The following is a 16,945-nucleotide window of genomic DNA, read 5'->3' as shown; positions in this document are numbered from 1 at the left end:
TTTTCCCTCTGGGAGCAAGAAAAGTTCTGCTTGGGTCCTGCGACCCCCCCATGATCCCAAAGTCACATACTTTGACTTCCCCACCAACTGGTGTGTCTTGCGGTTAGATGAAGCAGTCCTACCCCAAGTAGAGGTATATTATGAGTGGGGGGGTATACCTATCAGACAGTTATGAGTCCTTGTATCTGGATCTTGTATTATTATGAGTTATGGATTCCCACGGTTAAGTCCCCTTATTAGTATTCCCTCGAAGGGTTGCGGTTTGCTCCTGCATCCAAGTATGCCTGGGCATCCCCCGGTGTAGAGAAATCTTTAGTCGACCCGTCTTCAAACAGGCGTAATCTGGCCGGGTATATCAGTGCAAATTTCTTGTTTTCTTTGATCAACTGGGAGCATATTACTGAGAATTCTCTCCTGGCCCTAGTGACTTCCGCTGAATAATCTTGGAACAAATGCAGCTTATGGGTGTCCCACATTAGGCCTTTAATCTTGCGTGATGCCGCCCAGAGTAGCTCCTTATGGAGGTAATTGAGTGTTCTGAATATGACCACTCTGGGCCTGGTATTTGTTCCCTCCTTCTCTGGGCCCAGACGGTGGGCTCTTTCCACTACCATGTCATTACAATCGGCGGTTACATCTAATAGTTCGGGCAAGGTGTTTCTTATAAAATGGTGCAGCGCCTGTCCTCTCACTGATTCAGGTAACCCCACCAGCCTTAAGTTATTCCTCCTAGACCTATTTTCCAGGTCGTCAATTTTGTTAGACATCATGTGGCAGGTTTTCTGGAGGGCTGTATTATGTGTTTTCAGCTCCTGCACCTCATGGAACATAGCCCCAATCTGTGATTCATTCTGGGAGACACGCTGAGTGACTTGTGTTAAATGTCCCTTAAGCTCCTCAATAGAGGCTTTAAATGTGTCTGCCTGCTGCTGAAACAGGGGAGTGATAGTGTCTTTGATCGCTCTTACCATGTCCTGGTATGTAGCTGGATCAGCAGCCCGGGTTGCTGTGTCTCCCCTCTCCTCCTGAGGCAATCCAGCGGTGGAGGGGCTATGGGTGCAGAGCTCAGATATCTGCAGGTGCTGTGCTGGCGTCTGTGGGCTGGCTGGGTCCGTTCTCCCTGCTCTGGGAGGCTTTGCGCTTGCGGCCGCCATCTTGGATTTTTGCTGACTCGTGCAGCGTGTCTGTTGGCGTCCTGGCATTGGAGAGAGGAATCTCTCCATGCAGCGGGCGGTGGTCCGGCGGCTGTGGGGGAGCTTCCCCTAGGGTGAGACCGCTCGGCGGTGGTGCTGGGGTGCCGCCCGATTCACCACTCCACGGAGCTGTGTCTCCTTGCGGCTTCTCACATGCCCGCCGGAACCGGAAGTCCGAAATCTCCAGTTTTTTTTAAAGCGGCAATCATTTACACTGCAAAATCAAACTGGTTTTGCAGTGTAAATGATTGGCATCCTATTAAATCTCACCCTCTATGTCTACAGCTGTCATATCTACAGCTTGTCACATGAATCTGCACAGTGGAAAGTTTGCTGCTAACTGTTCTATGTACAATTCATTAACACAAGCTATTCTAAAACAAGAATGGTTTACAAGTTGTGAAACATATAGAAAGATGGTTCTTTCAAAAGGACTGTGTTTGTAATCGATACTGATTGGGTTCTTTGAATTTCAACAATAAAATATTTTCTGCCTATTGTATGTAAGATGAAGAATGGAATGAATGAGAAAGGTATGCAGTGGGTTAAACATCTGAAGCTGTGATGACCTTAGTGAAGCATGTGACTCGGCACCCAATAAGGATGCAGTGATGGCAAATTTAGCTGGGGATAGGAGTTGCAGGAAGAGGAGGAGTCTTCCTCTTTTTCCTGAGTGTCCCGCCCTCCTTCCCCTTTATTTGGATGTGGGTGGGTGTTTCTTTGCATTGGCTGTTTGGCTGTAAAGAACATCAGGTTAATTTAAGGTCTTCGTTAAAGGATGACTCATTGTATATAGTTGTTTTTCGGTGCACTCACCTTCATTGACTATAGGCCTTCGCTGCATTGGGGACAGCAACACCACCCAGACTGGTGGGCAGTCAATGTAGAAGGCTGAGCAGATACCGCTTGTTATTGATTAGGTAGGAAAGAACAGCTAGATAATAAGCCGTTCTTTCTTGGCCAACATTAATTAATTGCAATCAATTAAATTAGTTTAAATTCTTAAATACAGCTAACAATTTCTGCCAAACTTAAGTCTCCGAGTCATTATATCAGGTTTAAGTGAAGTTAAGTTAGGTGTTAATTATCATGCAAACACAATGTCACACATCAGTTGCTAGGATGTTTTAAAAATAACAATATCATCTCAATGTAATCTGGCAAAATGTTGGACGCTAACGCATTTTACCTTGAACATTGACAAGTAATGTACCACTGTATTATGAGTGAGATAAGTGAAATTGTAGTGAATGGAGTTTCATGGCAGAACAGGTGACATTCTGCTAGTAACATTTATTTAGCTGTATGTTTGCTCTGCCCTTTGGCACTGTATTTGTATGTATTCATTTACACAGCTAATGAATGGATATTGACAATGGACAATTATTTTGGGTATGGGTCATTGGCTCCCATTGTTCAACTTTAGGTCGTAATGCATAGGGTCAACCACTGAAGGTCAACAGGCCTTAAGTCAACACCTGAAATAGGTCGGCATGGGTAAGGTTGACAGGGTCTGAAGGTTGACACAAGCATTTGGTTGACAATGGGAAGGTGAACAGTCAAAAGGTTGACATGAGTCTTTCATGTTTCTTTTGCCTGAATGGCGACACAATCGACATGGACATTGTCTGAGCGTATCGCACTCGCCATGCTTCTGGCATGGTGCCCCGTTACGCTCGGCACACTGTTTTATTCTGCAACCATGCTCCAGTGGATAGCAGGGCATGAAATACCGTTGGCACATGTTGGCTCAAAAAAAAATGTGAAAAACTCATGTTGACCTTCCCACTGTAGACTTAATGCTTGTGTTGACCTCCAGACCCTGTCAACCTTACAGATGTCGACCTATTTCAGGTATCAACCTTCAGTAGTCGACCCAATGCATGAAGCTTGCAGCGGAGCGAAGTTTGCAGAACTGCGTGTGTTTTTAAGCCCGCCCACCATTCACATTTCCGCCCGCCCACTTTGCACGGTGAATTCACCTGCACGGCTGCAAATGAAAGTTTTGCATAAACATCCCTTTGCAGCCTAGGGGGGCGAGACTCACATCATTCGATGGTCGCCGACACTGTTTGGTTGCCCACACTGTTGGGTGCGAATGGGACGGCGGACTTGCCTGTTCACACCCGGTGTTTGCACATGTGCCTACATGCATACGTGCATGCGCAGATGCAAAACATCGCTCTCCCGTGCAAATTCGCATGGGAGTGTGTCAACCAGAATAAGGTCCACTGCCAAGTAGGCTGATATTTCACTATTTCAAGTGACTTAAAGGCAGGGAGGCAATGTAACAAAGCAATGAGGAAGGCTAGTCAGATGCTTGGTTGCATAGGGAGAGGAATCAGTAGCAGAAAAAAAGACGTAATAATGCCACTTTATAGGTCATTGGTACGACCTCATCTGGAATACTGTGTCCAGTTCTGGAGACCATATCTTTAGAAGGATATAAATACATTGGAGAGTGTACAAAGAAGGGCAACTAAAATGGTGCATGGCCTACATCACAAAACTTACCTGGATAGACTAAAAGATCTTAACATGTATAGTTTGGAGCAGAGAAGGGAAAGGGGGGACATGATAGAAATCTTCAAATATATCAAGGGTTTTAACATAGTACAGGTGGGAAATTTTCTTCAAAGGAAAACAAGTAATAAAACACGAGGACATGCACTGAAACTGGAGGGAGGTAGGTTCAGGGGAAATGTTAGAAAGAATTACTTCACAGAAAGGGTAGTGGATAAGTGGAATAGCCTCCCATCAGAGGTGGTAGAGGCTAAGACAGTAGAACAATTTAAACATGTGCGGGATAGGCATATGAATATCCTTACAAAGAAATAAGGATTAAAAAGGGTTGAGTTTACCTGAAGGGTAAAAAAGGGGCAGACTAGATGGGCCAAATGGTTCTTATCTGCCGTCAAATTCTATGTTTCTATGATATACTGTACAGTAAATGGTGTTAGTGGTGTCATCCTCTGCAGTGTTAGATGTGACATTGCTGCAGAATTTACTTTAGAACCCTAGAAACTTTCCTGATCACCCATCACCTCATGATTCAAAAAGTGGTAAAATTACTGAAATAATAATAGAACTTGTGATTGAATTAAATTATTAGACAGTGTTTGATGATACTATACTTTTATGCCCACTCTTTATGTTAGTAAAATACTGCTAGGTTAAGTGTATCAGTAGAATATATTGTGATCTTCTTGGGAAAACATGAGTCTTTCTTATTAGTCTCTATTAGTTCAAACGGCATTACAGTGCAATAATGAGTTTTATTATATAGATACAGTACATTGTATCAGAAGCAAATTTGTAAAGCATTGTCTTGGACTCAGTAATGCATAATGAAATCTTTGATTCAAGGTTAAAAAGAAATTAGTTAGGATCAAATAGTGGGAAAACTGCCTCTATGGAACTATGGGCCTAATTCAGACTTGGCAGCTAATGTGAAAGTTAAAACGCCCCTTGTAGAATTGCTAGATATTTACGAATGTATAGCTAATTGCCATCCACTCGCAAATCCATAAGCAATTACTGAACCATTGAACAGTTTTTGCCGTCTGTACCATTGTGAGGGGTCATTGCTGACATCAGGCCCTCCTCAAAAATGTATGGGCACAACTGCGTTTGTTTCTGACACCCAGAAAATGGTCACCACCCCTAAATGCCAGCTTCCTGTCAGTCAAACGGTGAGATGATTATGTTTACAATTTATATGCATTTTCGGTCACTAATTCCCCTTGCGCATGCATGATGCATGAGCAGTCCTTTGATAACTGTTTGAGTTTATGAATTCGCACATTACTGAATTAGGCCCGATATTGGAAGTGAATCAAACAATTTATCTTTTTACTATTGACTTTATGCTTTATTTGTGCAGTTTTATCAAATTTGCAATTGTGATTTTCATTTTTATGACATTGAATGAATATCTTTTCTGATAATGTCAACAATTTTACTACTACAGTATATTTTACTGAAGATTACCATTCCAAGAATATGCACCGTCTGTAATCAGGAGTTTTTTACCCCTATACTTGTTTTGGGAATTACAGATGGAGCCGGCCTCATTCAGGGGTAGATTTATTACTAGGCGATCAGGGGTATCTGTGCTATCCCCGTGCGTTATAGCAGGGGATAGCGCTTCCCCTGATCTATCACACCCGCCGAGCGTTTACTCTAACGCCAGCGGTGTGGGGCAGGAGGCATAGCGCAGGGGCGTTATTTTGCACTGCGCCCCTTCCTCCTGCCAGATTTATGAACGGTCAGCATCGCTGACCGTTCCGCCGCCTGCAGCTGTCGACTTCGCCAGCTGCAGGCGGCGATGCCCTATACCTAACAGCAGGGACAGCGCTAGGCACCGCTATAATAAATCTACCCCTCAATGCCAGCGCCCACCAGATCCTCTCCTCTGGGGAGCGCTGGTGATAGGGACTGGGACACGTCCCAGTATCACGGCGGCTGGGCAGCATCTCCCTGCCGTCTCCACTTCAGTGAGACAGGGAGATAGGCAAGGTCCGGGGGGGGGGGGGGGGTTGGGGGCGGCAAGGGGGACCGGCGGCGACAGCGGGGGAGGCGATGGGGACCCGGGGCAAGCTCCGTTGCCACGGAGTGCGCAAGCGTCTCGTGCACATGCGCCCCTGGCGGGATACTTTCGCCAGCCCCTGCAAAGTCTAGACCAGCTCCATCTGTAGCATACCACTATCTTTAACACCATGGACTGAAGTATCATTTTTACTTATCATTTCACTTATTTGTGAGTAACAATTAACTTTGAATTTAATACTACAAAAACATTCAAAGAGAGCATTGAGGCGTGTGTGTGTGTGTGTGTGTGCGTGTCATATTGGAAAGCTTCTTTCACTTGAGTCTTAAGCTGCAGTCAATGGCCACCATAATTACTGGTTGTGCACACTATAGCAGGTTGCTGGCCATGAATAGAGTCACATTTGCTCTTTATATTATGATGGGCATAGTTATGGGAACATTACTTCTACTGTTGATCCCTGTTATTAAGTTATTTAAGATATAATTAAAGCAAATAAAACAGTGCAAATATAGTATATTTTATTAGCTTTAAAAGATATAGGGGGGTAATCAATCCCGGGCCACCACTGTCGACCTGGCCCGACAGCCGTGACAATGGCTCGTTTTTGTTTTGTTCCACCGCAAAAGGGGGCTTGTCCACGTAAACGGCTGTGGATTGTCGGTATTCGGCCGCGAATGCGACAAGTCCTGGCCGAAATCGACAAAATGTGCCAGACTGCTTTTAAAGTCAGGCCCGTTCTGTTGATCTGCCGCATTAATGCTGTCGGAAAAGACATCATTGAATAGGCGGTCACCGCTATTTCCCCTGTCGCAAATAGTGTCCGGGACTGAATACCCCCCCCCCCCCCCATAGACACTCCATATACACTAAGGGTCTCATTCAGGTTGGCTCTCAACAGCAAAATCTCTCTCTAATGGGCAAAACCATGAGCAATGCAGTCGGGGCAGATGTAACACGTGCAGAGAGAGTTACATTTGGGTGGTGTGTGTTCAAACGGAAATCTATATTGCAGTGTAAGAATAAAGCAGCCAGTATTTACCCTGCACAGAAACAAAATAACTCTCACCCAAATTTGACTCTCTCTGCACATGTTACATCCGCCCCAACTGCAGTGCACATGGTTTTGTCCATTAAAGAAGCTGTTGGCTTTTGCAAACCAACCTGAATCACCCCGTAAGTGTATTAATACAATGTATTACTGCATTTTTAAATGAACTTTAATGAAATAATTTCCTGTATACAATTATTTTGGATGTTTCCATGAACATTCCCATAGGACAAAAAGAACATGAGATCAATTCAAGGTTATGTGACATTGGGGGTTATTTTGGTTCACTCTTTCTGACAAATTCCTTCATAGAAGGACAAAACCATGTGCACTGAAGGTGGGGCAGATGTAACTTGTGCAGAGAGAATTAGATTTGGGTGAGTTATTTTGTTTCTGTGCAGGGAAGCTACTGACTGCTTTATTTTTACACTGCATTAAAGATATTACTTTGAAGTAAAACTCCACCCAAATCTAACTCTCTCTGCATGTTACATCTGCCCCACCTGCAGTGCACATGGTTTTATCCTTCTAAGAAGGAATTTGTCAGAAAGAGTGAACCAAAATAACTCCCATTATTCAGTCTAATTTTCAACATTAGGCACACTTGGAGATAGCATGGCTGGTCCTCATTGTGCAACATTTTAATCTTTTACGTCAATATACAAATAAACTTTCTGATCCAGTATATCGGCTGTCAGTAGTGACAGGTTGTGAACCAATATGAATCCTATTAGTTATATCAGTAGAGCATAACATCAGTCAATTATAAGAGCAATCATCTTTTACTTTTGTTTAAGGATCATTAAAGTTTTATCAAATGTTAGTGAGACATTTAAGAAAGATGCTCATCAATTATGTAAACTGTTTTCTATTCATATATTGGCTCTTCCATCCACTACTAGTGTGTTGCTTCACACAGAGCAACTTCATTGATATTAATCTTCCTTTTCAAAAGTTCAAGCACCAATAAATAGTGTATTGTATGAACTTCAAATACCCTATTAATACAACATAAATTAATTTGTTTCTGCATGAATTGATTTAATTGAATGAACCTCTCTCTCTCTCTCTCTCTCTCTCTCTCTCTTTCCCTCAGTTTAAATGTGTGCCAATTACAAGAACCACCATGGTTATCAATAGCAACATTGGCACAGCAAGTCTCAGAAACTGCAGAGGGGGAAGTTATATAATTGCAATAGAACCTTGATTATAAATGCTGCTGACAGGGGCCATGAAGCTGGCTAATTGAATTTTGTGGCTAATTGATATACATGTTAAGTGTGGAATATACTATATAAATAATAAATCACAATTAAGGAATAATTACACCTTTTTTTTCCAGAAAATTTATACATGGGTAATCAATTGCATGGTTAATCGAAGCATGAATAATCCAGAATCTACTGTGTATAATTTCTAATGGTAATAGTAATAAATGTATGTATTTCTGAAGAAGCATCGGAAACTGTTATGTACTCTCTGAAATCATGGTTTGGTTAATAATTTATACCTGCGAGCCAGGTATATTCCCTGTAGAGTAAACTGAATTTATCTCTGTATTCTTTGATTAGTATTCAATGCCGGGGGTGAGCGGCCGGCGAGGGGGGTTAAACAGCGGGGATCGCAGAAAACCAGCAATCCTCACTGTTTAATCCCTTCGGCGGCTGCTCACCCTATTCAACATTTCGCGGAGATCACGCTGTCACAGGACAGTAAGGATTCCCTCAAACAGCGAGACCCGCGGCTAATGCTGGGAGCCCGCTGCATTTAGCCGCGGGTCTTGCTGCTTTTGCAGCCGCATACGCTGATTCCCCCTCACTCCAAAAACGGAGCGAGGGGGAATTGGCGTATGCGGGGGAGTCAGTTGAATACTGACAGGGCGAGCCCTGCTCACTGTCACCGCTTGCCCCCGGCATTGAAAACTACCCTTTATGTTATTGATAACCAAGTTATGGTTATCAATAATAAAAACCTTGTTTTGCGGGTAGTGGTCCAGGAATATCAAATCTTTTTTACACCGCACAAATAACCCAGGGTTTGACAAAGGTTATTTCCGGGTTGACCCTGGTCACTGTGCGTGCTAAAGTTTGGTTTTTCCTATCACACTGAGCATACAATTAGAAAAAATATTGTGAAGATGGGATAAATTAAAGGAGAGGGTAAAGAAAGTACAGTATGATGCAGTGGGTTGTGGACGCATGTGAAAGCAAAATACCTGGGACAGATGGGATACTGGTTATTGGGACACATCTGTACGCACAGGGAGGCAATGGAGAATTACACATGGGCAGACAGAGACACAGGTACACAATACAAATTGAGACAGAGAGGCTAACAAAGAAGGTGACAGGGACAAACACAGGAGGTAGCAGGGCAAAGACACACACAGCAGACATGACAAATCTGGGATATGGTGCATCAAGGTAGGAAGGGAAGGAGAAGGATCACTGCTTAACCTGAATATAGCCAGGAGCCCAGGATTCTGTATAAAAACCTTATTTGCTTTATTTTCAGAAATCATTTTCTTTCCTAGGTTATCATTTGGGTTTATACCCCTTTCACACCACACCTATAACCTGGGTTGTTGCCAGGTTGACCCGAGTCGAGGTGCAGTGTGAAAGCACCAAACTGAATAACCTGGGTAAACCAAATCGGCAATTTAACCCGGTTTATAAGATGTGTTAAAACCAGGTCACCCTGTGCACAATGGGCAACCTGCGTGCAGTGTGAAACTTTCGGACCCGGGGTCAAAATTCTGGGTTGGACCTGGCTTTAGCGATGTCAATTAAGTATTTTACTAAAATCATGCTGGTTCCTTTTCTGTTTTCTAAACATAATAAAAGGCCACGGCTGCTTGGAAATACAACATGAGCACTGTTTTTTGAGCAGGGAAAAGTAGAAAAATCTTTGTGACCTTTATATCCAAGACATCGGGAAAGATTATTTTATTTGATTTTACTGTCATTTCCATTTTCTTGCAAGGTAATTTAATAAACTTATGCAAGTAGTCATATGTAAATCTTTAACAGTTTCTGATATTTTGATATACATTTCACAATTATTAAAGCTTAAAGTTTGGAAGGTAGATTTTTTTTCCCTGCTTCTAAACCCCAACCGTGTACAGTAAATTCCAGTAAGTCACGGAACTACTGCCAACAATGTAATATCACACCAAATGGTATTTAAAATACAATTATATGATCACATGTTGTGTAGGATAGTGACACATGTCATTTCAATCAATATCATATGTTGCAGAGTTGGAATCAAAGGGAGCCTATTAAAATTTAATAACATTTTCTGATTTAACACTATGGTATATCCTGGCCAGGATTTAAAGTGTTTTCAACACTCGACTTCTTTCACTGTTCCCCCGGCTCCCATACCCAGATTACCACTGAGCTTATGAGTCTAACCTCCACTAGGTCCCATAAGATTCAGATGCCCTAAGTCTAGACCTATATTACCGTACTACAAATGTAGGACTCAGTTAATGAGACAGTAGACGAGTGAAGAGTTAATTATTTGGCCTAGAAATAATGAACTTTTTAAACCGTTGGTCCCTTGATGAAAGGGTAAATACAAATGAGATGGAAACAGGTTAACCAGACACGCATCCATAATTTGAGAAATGACACCAAGGTCAATGGGACACAGCAACGCTTATTCACCTATTATTCACCTATTGTAAAACCGTGTATATTGTAGTGTAGACAAGGATGTTACTCACAGCCTTTGGAGTCCAGTGTAAAGTTCCATATCCACAGCATTCAATGTATGTAATCCTTTCCAGTTTTCTATGTGTCTACAAAACAAAGCAAAGTCGATATTAGTGAGGAATGTTACATGCGAATAGTACATAACAGTACAGCAATAGCTAATAGATGCATTGCTTTAATAACTGAGCCGCTGCTGTGTGTGTTCACGTCATGGACCACATGCACATTAGAGCAGTCTGAGCAGGCCAATTGATATTACAAGAACACTTTTGAAAAAATAAACATAATACATGATAAGGCATAGTTTTGTACACACTGGCATTACACATGGGAATATAGGGCCTGATTCACATGGGGGAGCAATGTTCAGCTTCTGCTGCTGGGTGGCCATCCTGTTCGCACCTTCCAGTGCAAGCAGGGGGCGGTGGCAATGGGCTGTGCCCAAGGGAACGCCCAGCGTTTCACGGGTGTTCCCATGAAAATGCTGGGCGTTCGCATGCAAATGGTGCCATGATGCGGGTGCCGGGGGCGGGCAGCTGTCCTCACCAGAAGTCAGCTGTCCACCCTCTTCTCGTACAAGGATCACGCAAAGAGAGTGTCTTTGCCCCTTCCAAATATATTCGATGGTCAGCCATTGAACGATTTGGCCCCTCACCCAAGGGTGCAAAAGGATGTTTATACAAAACATCCATTTGCAGCTGTGCGGGGGGGGGGGGGGGGGGGGAATTACTGATTGAGGGGGGGGGGGGGGGGTGTGGTGGTGGTAGTCAGCCTTGTGGGCGGCCGTGCGAGCGGCAGCATTTAAGCCACATGCAATGCTGTGAATTTGACACCATTGCGTGTGGACCAGAATATAGTCCATGGTTTGTTACTCGAATATGTGCTGCATTAAGCACTTTAGTGGTCTCACCAATAGTATTTGCCAAAAGTAGGTATCCCTATAATGAAAGGATTATGGGCCTGATTCAGTCCTGCCTGCTAGGTTGCATATATTTGTAGCCTAGTGAGCAGGTTAACGCCGCCCTGGTGAACGCACGCCCACCGCGCCGCCCGAGTCCCCTCGCTATTCTGTAAGCCAGGACTTTCTTTTCAAGTTGAACTTTCTTGTCCAAATTGGGATCGATGGCTGACATCATGTGACAAGCAGGCACCGAGCAGGCAGGGGAGCGCATGAATTCCCTGGGGCCTGCCCAGTGTTTCTATGTGCACGCCCACCGTTTTTGTTGGCACGCCCATGAAGGAAAAATTTGCTGAAGGCGCTCGCTGCGGTGGACTGCACATGTGTGTGTACACACCATCGGAGACAGGGCCGAATTCGCAGGTCTGAATCGGCCTCTAAGTACAGTACACAGATTTTGTTTACTCAATACAGTATATACAAAACACCAGAACAATGATATGTATGTCTGCATGGCCTTATAAATTCACCTGTACTACACTGAGCATTTGCACATTCGGATAGTAATTAAATAAGAGGATATGTTTAAATGGAAAACAGATGTATTCTAAGGGTGTTTGTCCTTCTCACACTCTCATCTGTATGAACATCTTCCCGTAACCAAACAATTCCTCATGTGCTATCATCACACAGTCTGCTGCCTAGCTAGAGGGATAAGCTGTTCCCCGCACGTTGATGAGCTTCCCATGAACTCTCACTGATGTTTTTAGCATCTAGTCATTTTTTTTTGCATTCTACCACCCACACAATAACTGCCTTTCTTATGTAAATATATGTGTTTTTCAGTATCCTGGCATTTTCATATTGGATTCACTTCATCATAGTAAGCCAATCCAAGTCTTAGACCACACGAGGCTAGCCAATTATGTTTTACACGTGTTATGGAATACCTAGAATTTTGGGGGGCATGCTGGGAGTTGTGTTTGATGGATAAGTAATCCTGAAGCAGAAAAAGGAAAATATGCAGGTATTTATCATGGTGAAACCCAATTCGCATGTACTGTAGGAACATTTAATAAAATGTAAAACAGAGTAGAGTTGACCTTTATAGGCCTTTAACATTGTAGCCATATGCAGTTTTTTTGTATTATTATTATTATTATTATTACTTATACAGTATGCTTTTTGTTCTTTGTGTGCATTTTGCCTGTGCACAGTGGATAATGTTATTTTGTAGTTTAAATCAATGAGATAATTAATAAGCCTGTTAATTCAATTCAAAGTAGCAACAGGCCCACATCTCAGTAATTTAATTGGTTACAGTGGAAACTAGAAGCTGAATTTTCACAAATATTAGTTCAGTCAACAAAATGGCTGCTTCCAATGTGTAAGTCTAAATTCACTAGCAATGACATAGATTAATACAGTCACACCATTCCCTGCTGATATACACAGGCCTTGCATACAACTTTACTGATACACATGTTCTTGTTCAATACCAGCCAAGCTGCAGTGAAATTATGATATATGATGCATATATTAGTTCTGGAATCTGACAGAAGATCTCTAGAAAGATGTAATAAATCATTATGTGCTACAAATCTATATGTGTGGCAGAGAACAGAATCACATACTGGTGTGATGCATATGTCGCTTTGTAAACAGTGCACTCACTGAAGTGTTAAATATTGCAGTGCTCGCTTTTGCTGTGTGCTGCTTGAAAGTTAATGAGATTTCTTTTTTCAAGAAACCATGCAGTGAAAGCTGTACATTCAGTATATGTACATTAACCCCTGCATCTCCGTCCTCTTAATACAATATTAGGTGATCAGTGGAGAAGGATATGAGTGGTATACACTACAGGGCTGTGTAACAATACTGCTATAATAGACTAAAGCTGTGTACACAGGGGGGCGATAGGGGCTGAAATCGTTAAAAATATGGTCGCACGCGACCATATTGCCAGTGATAGGAGTGTGCCCCGGCGATAAATCGCCGGGTGCGCGCTCCCGTTTTCAGCCCCGTTCTAATTCCTGGTCGCAGGAGCTTGCAGAGGTTCCCTTTCATCAGCGACCAAATCGCTGATGAAAAGGAGAAACTGAGCAATATATTGCTCAGCCATATATTGCTAGCCATATATGGCTGAGCAATATATCTCCCCCGTGTGTACAGGGCTTAGGGAGACCTTGGATATATTGTACAAGAGATAATGTTACTATTTAATCAGGTATAACATAGTTTGACATCATGGGCATATCTATAATTCAGGATTGCCTACACTCCTGGAATGGCCAGGAGGGTACCGGAAACTGGGATCCCGACTCAGCCACCTGGAAAGGGGGCCAAGCCTCCCAGAATGTGGCCAGTCTCCCGCGACCCCCCCCCCCCCCTTGGCAGAGGGGTTCATTGAGCAAATGATGCCTCTTTCTAGCCCTGCCCCCCGCTGTGCAGTGCCTGAAATACCGGCATTGCATGACAGGGGGCGTTGCCACAAGGACGTGATCTTGCTGAACATTCCTCCACTCTGGATGATCCGCCGGCCGCCCCGCCCCCACCTCGCCCCTTTCCTCCCAGAGAGGGCAGCCAGAATGTAGGCATCCCTGCTATAATTGGTGAGGTTGTGCAGCATACATGGGCCACTTGGTTCAGGGGAAGCCATACCACAAAACCTGCCCCCATAGACTGTAATTACCTCTCCTCTGGCTGGCATACAAATCACTGGGAAAATGACCATGTAGTGCTAGAGTCTAATCCATGCTTCATATAGATAAATGGGTCTATGTACTAAACCTTGGTGAGAGATAAAGTGGACAGAAATAAAGTACCAGCCAACCAGATAACCTGTCATTTTCAACAGCCCATTACATGGCAGTTAGGAGCGGATTGGCTGCTACTTTATTTATTTCCAAGGCTAAGTACGTAGATCGTATAGAACCCACAGATTTCCATGAAATCATTCCTTATTGTTTACATTTGTAATGTGGGTTACAGTGGGTGAAAGTTTTTTTTTTATTTTTTTTTTAAAGAAGTTTTATAGAAGTGAATGGCACTTACAAGAGCATGCATCATAAAGGATTACCGCATTGCTGAAAGTGGTACTGACAGGGGGTATAACCAAATATGTCCCCCCCCCCCCCCCTCCCTTAACAGCTGACCCAGGCCTTGCGCGGATTACCTCCTGGTCCTTCCGACAAGCCAGACTCTGGTGATTACTACCCCTCCTATCAGCGCTGTGAATGATCAGGAAATCTAGACCTATTCATTTTTCTGTACATATAACGTTTTGTAGAGTATATTGGTGCTGTTTAAAAATATACTTGTTTCTGCTCTCAATGCATCCAACACTTAGGACATAAAATCTATTTTATTACTAGAGAAGAAACACATAATTAATCCTTCTATATTGTAAACAGGAAATCTATCCAAGACAGGCTAATGTGTTTGGGAAGGTAAAACCATTATAAAATAAGGTTTCCTTTTTCGTACCCTCATTAATGCTGAGGTCAAAAATTGTTTGCCCTTGTTACTGAGTTTAGTATTTCCATTAGAGGGGACTACAGTATTAGATATCATATTGTGTCCATGTTAACACTGAAGTAATGGGTTAAACGAGCATATACCTACAGTAACTTATTCTTGTCCAGTTTACACCAATAACATTGGAATGAAATTTCTGAAAATCTGTTGAGTATGTTTCCAAGTTGTGACGCATCTAATTCTTATTTTTGGCTGCGGTTATCTTTTAAACTGGCAAGCAAATTCTTTCCATCTTCTAATAATCTGTATTACATACTGTATATGTTTAATCCATTATATATCTGTAAACACTTTCTCACACCTGGGCCGGAACTTGGGTGGTGTCAGTCCTCTGTTATGTGAAGAATTGACACTACTGGGGCTCAATTTCAATTGGTACAATTCTGTGTCCACACCATTTCCCCATAAATCCATGCCCCTATGTTTTGGCGAACACATACAGAAAGCACCAGCCTTATGTTGAATATGGGGAGTAGAGGGGGCACCAAAATGTCTAATTGCAACATGCAGAGGTGTCCTGACACAATGACTTTTAGGGGTGCCGGACGGGGTCCCGACATTCACCCGATGTCATGATCCCGGCTGTCAAAACACCGACAGCCGGGTTCCCCACGGCCACCTACTATTTTCCCTCGTGGCGAGCGCAGCGAGCCCGCAAGGGGCTTAGCTTCGCTCACCATGCTGTCTGGGTCCGGCCAGTCGGGATCCCAATGTCGGGATAATGACTGTCGGGATCCCGACTGTCGGACCCCTATAGCACACCCAACTTTTAGATCTGTTTATTGTACATGCAGTACCACAGTGAATGCACCTTACCTATGGCAACATTTGTGTTCAGGTAAACTACTTAACATTATTTAATGAATGCCAGAATACCATTATAATATTGAAGAACATACCCGTGAATATAAAAGTTGTTTACAGCAAATTATTTACTACATAGCATAATCCCCTCTGAATATATATCCTTTACATACAGTAGGTCATTCTGTTTTAGAGTGGCAGCTGTCATGACTTCAGATAACAAAGGAAACAACACTGTCTTCCATCAAACTGGTTCTCACTCTTTGTAAACTGCAGCATCAATTTTCACATTTATCTTGCAGACTAACTAAAGGTGTAAAGTAATGTATGTTAGGAATACACCCCTCTAGATATATCTAGTTGCTTCACTGACTTCACTGACACCTTGCTACACCATATGCCACCAACTATAGGAGATGAGCTTAAGAAGCCTCCAAGTTTATATACAGTATAAGTATTTGTTTGTAAAACTACATCACCCAGAATGATCTTTATAGTAGAGGAAGGTCACAAAAAGAAGACAGAAGTCATATGACTGTCAGAATGTAGACTGCTAGGATATGTCCAAAAGGGTGTAAAAATGTATGGGGAGTACACATATTTTGTTTGTTGCACTGTTCATAGTGCACCCTGTAGAGACTGAGCTAGTGTGTACTTTCTGCAATGGGACCGGTAAGTGGGGCATCTCAGTTGTTACCAGTTCCCATGTCAACATTTCAGGAACATTTAAAAGATGTTTATATAGTCCTTTGCAATTATCAATCCATTCAGCCAATATCTAGTGATCAGCCTGATAATTGCATAGGTATATAACCAGATCAATACTCAGTTGCAGCATTATGCCATGTTACAAGTGAGGTTCTCCCACACATACAAGGCCATGTGGCTGGCACCCTCCCCCAGATAAATCAACTGCTGTGATGCACCAACGAAAATAATCATACCACTCCGGTATTTGGTACACAGCTGTACATATGCATCATTGCAAGCTTTTTTGTTGCCCTTCATCAAGCAGCATTCAGGCTTCTCATGTAGAAGACATGAAATAAGTAGTCAAGTATGTATATTACTCAAGTACAAGCAGCAAAAGTGCATGTGATCTTGTGAGCAAGAACTAAGGGAGTGCCTAAAGGTGCCCATGCACGGAGGGGTGCGAAGAGATGCGCGCTTCCGTGCACATCCCATCGCACAGCA

At 42.9% G+C, this 16,945-nt stretch overlaps 1 protein-coding gene across 4 annotated transcripts in view; it reads right to left on the bottom strand.

The window, feature by feature from the left end:
- NTRK3 (neurotrophic receptor tyrosine kinase 3) overlaps positions 1 to 16,945 on the bottom strand; it is a 572,243-nt gene that overhangs the window by 419,394 nt on the left and 135,904 nt on the right. For all 4 annotated transcript variants that reach the window (XR_014473528.1, XM_083184207.1, XM_083184208.1 and 1 more), the window contains exon 3: positions 10,524 to 10,598. Coding sequence is in view for 3 of the 4 variants with exons in the window: in XM_083184207.1 (XP_083040333.1) it covers positions 10,524 to 10,598 (75 nt within the window). In the remaining variant the exon portion in view is untranslated. The remainder of the gene's footprint in view (positions 1 to 10,523; positions 10,599 to 16,945) is intronic.

This window comes from Crinia signifera, chromosome 4 (genome assembly GCF_055691185.1).
Source record: "Crinia signifera chromosome 4, ASM5569118v1, whole genome shotgun sequence".
Classification (NCBI taxonomy): Eukaryota; Metazoa; Chordata; class Amphibia; order Anura; family Myobatrachidae; genus Crinia; species Crinia signifera.
Note: the sequence above shows the minus strand (reverse complement) of the source record. Positions and strands in the feature narration are given on the sequence as shown.